Source organism: Arachis hypogaea, chromosome 7 (genome assembly GCF_003086295.3).
Source record: "Arachis hypogaea cultivar Tifrunner chromosome 7, arahy.Tifrunner.gnm2.J5K5, whole genome shotgun sequence".
NCBI classification, from domain to species: Eukaryota; Viridiplantae; Streptophyta; class Magnoliopsida; order Fabales; family Fabaceae; genus Arachis; species Arachis hypogaea.
Window position 1 is genome coordinate 52,658,564 of NC_092042.1, and position 6,981 is coordinate 52,665,544.

General features: G+C 34.8%; 1 protein-coding gene across 1 annotated transcript; it reads right to left on the reverse strand.

Moving 5' to 3' along the window:
* Positions 1–433: 433 nt before the first annotated feature.
* Positions 434–5,941, reverse strand: LOC112703060 (S-adenosyl-L-methionine-dependent uroporphyrinogen III methyltransferase, chloroplastic). Its single transcript, XM_025754367.3, has 6 exons — positions 5,612–5,941; positions 4,239–5,195; positions 3,571–3,648; positions 3,383–3,452; positions 2,603–2,880; positions 434–1,093 (listed from the first exon to the last, which is right to left on the reverse strand). The coding sequence occupies exons 2-6, from the start codon at positions 4,794–4,796 to the stop codon at positions 947–949; spliced, it is 1,131 nt and encodes a 376-aa protein (XP_025610152.1). The 5' UTR covers positions 4,797–5,195; positions 5,612–5,941; the 3' UTR covers positions 434–946.
* Positions 5,942–6,981: the final 1,040 nt, after the last annotated feature.

The following is a 6,981-nucleotide window of genomic DNA, read 5'->3' on the forward strand; positions in this document are numbered from 1 at the left end:
ATAATAAAAAAAAGTAAAAATAATTTCTATTTTAACTTCAAACTTTAAGAATTAAAACAGTAGTTGTCTCTACTTTTAAACTAATCCGTACAAATTTTACGCTTGAATTTAGTAGGTTCTTTTTTTGTTTTTTTTTTTAAATCCACTTGATACTCAATATTGTCTTCATGTAACAACTAGTAGTTAAAGACTTACAAGTAGTTATTTTCATGTAAAGTTAATCACTGAAAATCGTTAGATCATTTAACAAATTTAATTAAATTAAAATATAACAACTTTTAACTATCAATGCTATATGAATACTAGTACGTATAAACTTTCACCACCAAATTAATCCATGCAGAAACTTCTGATCATGGAAGTGTGTCATAATGTTAACTGCTTTGTAATTGTACTCCCAATACAAATATCTACGTTAATTGTGACAATATAATAACAAAACCAAATCAATGATCTCATAGAAGCTTCAAGTTACATAATGAAGGCAAATATGGCTAACTAGTAAGTTAAAATTTACAACAAAAAATGTTCTGATTGGCAATAACAAAATTGAACAATCAAATTACAGTTTTATGTTTACATGATTCTCCATGTTCCTCCTTCAAAGAATGAAGCTTAATAGCTTATCATACAAAATTTTACCTAGCAAACATTAAAAAAAATCTTGATAGAAATAAATGACACTGCAGAAAACCTGCATTCTTATTCTCCACAAAAATTGGGTGAAATGCGTGCATTTTTCGTTGTTTCAATCCCTGTCCAGATTCTGAAATATGTATAACCCAAACTTGTTCTGAAACAGTTCTTCCCAACTAAATCAGGCAAGAGCATCTGCATCGCCAAAAATATCGCTTTGCTTACTTCATGGCTGATCATCAAGCCGATCCTTGCGAAAGCAATGCTGCATCTCGCCGAGCTTTTTCAGCATCATTCCCAACACCATCCATCATGCCTGCATTAAACATGATTCTTCTTTTGTAGACATTGGCCAAAACGGAGATAGCTCCACCACTTTTCCTATTATAATCAGTGTTGGTGACACCAAACCAGCGGATGTAATATTCTCGGAAAGTTCCTTCAGTTTTGCGAACACCTACACGATTTCAAATAATATGCATGATCAGAAGAACCTAGTAGCTTTGATTATGCAAAAACAAATAACAATGGTGACTTCGTAGATAAGTTGGATGCAACATCTAAACAAAAAACAAACACAAAAACAAAAACAATTATAATGACTTGGCCTGTAGACTGTAGTCCCAGATGCAACTTCTTAAGAACTTTCAAATTGGTTCTTTTATCGAGTACTTTGTAACAATTATTTTTTCAAGATTGATAACAATGAAAGGCATCGTTTCTTACAAAAACAAGAAGGTCAAATTTAGAGAGGGACAGACACAAGTAACTCCAATACTGCACTAGGAAGAATAGTGGATCCTGTGCAGGAGCCTTATATACACATTCAGTAAAACTAATAGCTTCAATTTTTTATGTAAAAAGATGAAATGAATCATAACAATAAATAAGCGGAACAAGGGACACAAAGTTGTGTTGCAAGAGTATAAGCCTTATCATGAATTGCAAAGTTATTCTTGGGGAAAGCATGACTAAACAACCAAGTGTTTTGGCTGTGTACATGCGAATTATGAGGAGAGTGAATGATAAAGGAAATGATCAATAAAAAGACTTCAAATATAACAAGAAAAATAAACTTTTGAAGAAGGATTTTGAAAGAGGCAAGTTTGAGAGGCATTCAGGATATGCTAACAAATTGTAGGACTAGATGGCTAAACGGATTAAGTGGATAATAAATGTTGAGACATGGGAAATAAATGCAGACATAAAGCATAGGATTCAACCTAGATGGACAAATTGAAGAAGAGTCATTCAAGTATTAATTTTTTATGATAATAACATTGTTTTATTTATTTATTTATTTTGTATTCACAACTATAAGATCAGAATGTTGTATAGAACTGAAAATTTGGCAATAAGATTGAACTAGTAATGAACGCATCGAAAAGAAAGTTGGGATAGAAAGAAACAATTTGTGATAAAGATGATAAATATCCTCTAGAGAAGGCCTTTAGTAGCTCTCTCAAGTAGAATACGTAAACTGATGGTAGTTTAATAGCTAGCTAGAGATAAAGGGAGAATTATTGGTAAGACAATCAAGAGGATTAGATTTTAATGGTTTGAGTTAAAAGGTGATTGATGACAAGACACTATGGTTTAATACATGTAATTACCACCATCCAGTGGGGCAAGACTTAACTATTACTATCACTATATAGATGTGTACATATTTTCCAACTAAGGCTCAATATCATAGGTTTGTTGCATAATAAGAATTTCACGAGTTTTAAGATAGCGCATTAATAATTTATTAATTTTCAATATGATACTAAAGCAACTCCAACAGCAAAAATGTTACTAGTGAGGTAAAAGAGAGATGGTTAATTCCATGGTAAGTCATAGCCCTCTTAATTTAATAGTGTCATTGTCAATGATGACTATAAATGAATGCAATGAGACAAACAAATAACTAGTTAATCAATTTGATATATTGAGAACGTGAAAAGGAAGATATAGTTATGCTTACTGTGCGCTGTTGAGGTGTTGTCCCTCGCTCAATGGCTGCAGCTGGAGTCTCGGGGGACAAACCATGACACATTAATTTCTGTGCAAGTGAAGGGAGGGTTGACAAGCCCATATAAACCACCAATGTAGAATCAGGATCGGCTGCATTTTCTGCTACAAATAGAGGATCAGTTCCACCTTTCCTTGAATGCCCCGTGAGGAACCTCACGCTATTTGCAATACCACGATGAGTTAACGGAATCCCCAGCTCTGCTGCTATTCCAGATGCTGCAGTTATGCCTGCAAGGAATGAGAATAACTGATTATGGTAAAATCACAAACCAAACATGATCAACTAAAAAGGGGAAAAAAACCTAAAAGAATAAGTGGTAACATGAACACCAATCATCTTCCCTGTCAAATTGCCAATTCAACAAGGCACTTTGTGCTTTGCGATGTAGAGTAACCAGTGAGTGTATCTAATTCTAATGAAAAGTGCCACTTTAAGTTGGATTAACCATAAACTTGCTTAGAAAGCAATGAATACACAAGGAAAATACTCGGTCACTATTATATAAAGTATAAGACATGCCTGATTGATCCACAGATACCTGTTTCAAGATTAAATAACAAACTATTTTCCGTAATGACTATTGACTCAATTTGGCAAAAACCGATTTTTATCCGTGGCAACTATATAACACAATGGAGCATTGGTGCCATCAACATTATGATTTATTAGGATCCAAAATCTTTGTAGTGTCAAATTCGTCTTAGTAAGATAAAGACACCAGAAGCATACCTGGAATAACTTTCACTTGGATACCTTGTTGCTGCAAAAAATCCATTTCCTCTCCACCCCTCCCAAACACCTACATATACCAAATGAAGAAGTGAAAAAAAAACATAAAATAGCATACAGTCCATCATCCATGACAATGCAATGCATCAAATTGCTTCACCAACGGACAACCCCAAATGGAAACTTACCAATGGATCACCCCCTTTAAGTCTCACAACAGTGGCCCCGGCTTCTGCAAAACTCAGAAGAAGCTCATGTATTTCCTCCTGCCACAATCCAACCCAAAAAAAAAAAAAATCCATTTTTATCAATATAAAAGGGGGTCTAAAACACCAAATCCTAACTAACTCAAGCAAGAACTCTTCATAAAGGGATCAAAACATAGTCACAACAAAACCCGATATGGGTATAGGAAACCCGGTATGTCTCACCACGCAATTCGCTACATTTTGTTATAAAATTACTAGTATTCCTTTAGAGAGATCTCGGTCATTCAGTACACGATACACAAGTGAAAGAGAGAATTCATTAGGGAAAACAAACACAAACTACAAAAAAAAAAAAAAAAAAAACAGTACACATATAAAATCAGAAAAAAATTTGAAAAGTTCAAATTGAGCCATAACCCATCATAAAAAAATTTAAAAGAAACCAAAACCAACGTGTAAACAACAAACATCAATGCATATTATCAACACAAACAGTCAATACTTTAATTTCAGCAATAACCATTCAGAAAAGGATAAAAAAAAAACTCTACTACAACAAAACATAGTCCAGATATATAAAATGGGAAAAATTCCCAATTCAGCAATAAAGACCGATCAGAAAAATTGAAAAGAAACCGAAACAGTACCTGAGTTCTGCTATGGTAGCCAGCAGTTTTTCCCACATAGAGAAGCCTAGCATGAGGAGCAACCAAATCTAAGACATCATTAGAGACCAACCTATCATACAGCAACAAATCAGCACCTTTGATAACTCTCACAGCCTTCAATGTCAACAACTCAGGGTCCCCCGGACCAGTTCCAACCAAGAATACATTCCCCAGTACACATTTTCCTTCACTGCTACACTTCCCTTCACTCTCCCTCTTCTCCCTCAGCACCTGAAGCAACTTCTTTAGTTCTGGAAGCTGGAGAGCTATGTCATCTTCCCTTATGGAGCCCAAATTGGAAGACACTATAGGCTTATTGTTGGTGGCGGTGTTGGTGTAGAGCCATTGGTCTCTTTGGAACCTCTCTATGGAGTGCTTCTCTGTGAAGGGTGAAGAAGAAGAAGGAGAAGAAGATGAAGAAGAAGAAGAAGTAGAAGAAGTGGTGCAGCAGTTGATGGAAAAAACTCGGTGGTAGTGGGTTGTGGTGAAAGCGGAATAATGAAGAGAGGAGAAAGATGCAAATTTGTGAAGAGCCATCTGGGGTTGTTAGTACAGAGAAAGATTCGGGATGGATTGAAGTAGAGGTGTTCACAGTGAAGTTTGGATCAGTTTGAGCCAAAACCTAAGGATCCAAACACTAATATTCCTTACGGTTTGGTTAAGATTGGATAAATTTTCTACAGATAACGATCAAATTTCCAGCTGTTTGGGTTGGATTGGATGCACAGCTTTTGAATAACAATAACAAAATGAAAAGTATCTTGTCAACACCAACAATCCAATGTTACTTAAAATCATTCCTCAAAAGCACAAGGTTCATAATATGTCATAAGATTCTTTAAGAAGCTAAGAATGCTTGGAAATGAAGCTGTGATAAACATCAGTTCAAATCTTCACCAGAATCTTCTTCATCCAATTCGGGAATTCGAGCAAGATCTAAGACAAATAAAGAAATAAATAAATATTAATAAGTTGTGCGAAATATTGGTAGTGACATTCTGGTTGAATGTTGAAACCGGAATCAAAACTTCTGCTTTTAGGTTCTAAGGACAATAAAATAAATTTATCATGGAAAACAAACATAATTCAAAACAATCATTAGCTAAAAAAATTAAACAGCATCAGCAACAAGAATGTAAGAATCAAGCAACAACAGCAGCAACACTACCAACTACCAACTAAGAATAATAAATTTTAGCTCTTAGATTCTAAGGATACTGAAATAAATTTATCATCGACAACAAAGACAATTCAAAATTATCAGAGGCTACCGAAATGAAACAGCATGAGTAGTAATAAGGGTTTAAACAGAAAAAACAACAATGTAATTAAGCAGAAGTAGAAAACAGTACCAAGAGAAGCGACGAAGCTCAACGAGATGGCAATGCTCACTCTGTGCCACTGTGAGTAGAAGCGGAGGAAAAGTTGGAGACGCTAGGGCTCTGTGTCTCTGAGACGAAGAAGAAGAAGAAGAAGAGAAGGGGATACGGCAGCAAGGAGGGACTCGAAGGTAATATATAAGAACGAGAGAGAGTGTTTGAATTGGAGTTGAGTTGTGTTAATGCGTTGTGATGTGTGAGAATGATGGACTTTGGGGAGATTGAGGAGACAGCGTACTTTGCCTTTGGGCTTTGGGAGGGGCAGGGCGTCCTTGGCTCACACTCATGGTTCAGGTTATTTATTCCTCTATTATTTTCATCCGGTCCTAAATAAATTTTTATTTTTAAAATTATATATTTTTATTAGCAAAAAATGTATTTTAAAAAATTAAATATTTTTATCAAATTTTAAATATGTATAGATATTTTTTTAAAAAAATAAATTTTTTTTCTAAAAGTTAAGAATATTTTGTCTTTCTTAAATAAATAAAAGTAAAAAAGTTTTAACTATTTTCTTTACTAAAATATCATTTATAATAATTATTAATTACAATTTATACTTTTTATCCTAATTCTCCATCCATATTTATAGTTATATATATTTTATCAAGATTTTATACGCTCTCATCATTTTTTTTTTTTGGTTTTCTACGGTATCTCCCAGTCTAGCAGGAAAAGAATTAATCTGTTGCGGTACTGAGTTCCATTTAAAGGTTTGTCGTTGGCCAATACCCAATAGGTTACTGCATGCACAAGGCAGAATTTGAACTCCCGACAGCAGACTAGTAAGCTAACTATTAGACCAATCTAACTTGGTTCTCTCATCATTTCTATTTAGGGCAAAAACACTCTTTAAAATTGCCCTCCACTAGTAATACATCTCCAACATCCAGCATACTTCAAATTTATGGACTTGTTTGCTCTCTACAAGTAGAGGTGGCAATGAGTAGGGTAGGGTAGGATTTGAACCCAACCCTAATCCTACCCGCGGGTTGAGTTTTTAACTAACATTCAATCCTACCCTACCCGCGCTCAACCTGCGGATATCCGATCCTAACTGCGGGTTGACAAAAAGAAACATTATAATGACACAGGTATCTCATAAATAATACAAGTATCTCATACACAACAAATGATCAAATAAATGAATGAAATTTATAAGTTTATAAGTTTATTTCAGTGGCTAGAAACTTTTTGCACATGCTTAAAGTCCTTGGTTCAACTCCTATATATAACATTTTTAAACATATATAACACATATTATGGAGGGTGCAGGTAGGGTTGAGACTCTACCCGCTCCGCGCCTAACTCTACCCGCAGCGGGTCGGGTTGGCAACCCTATC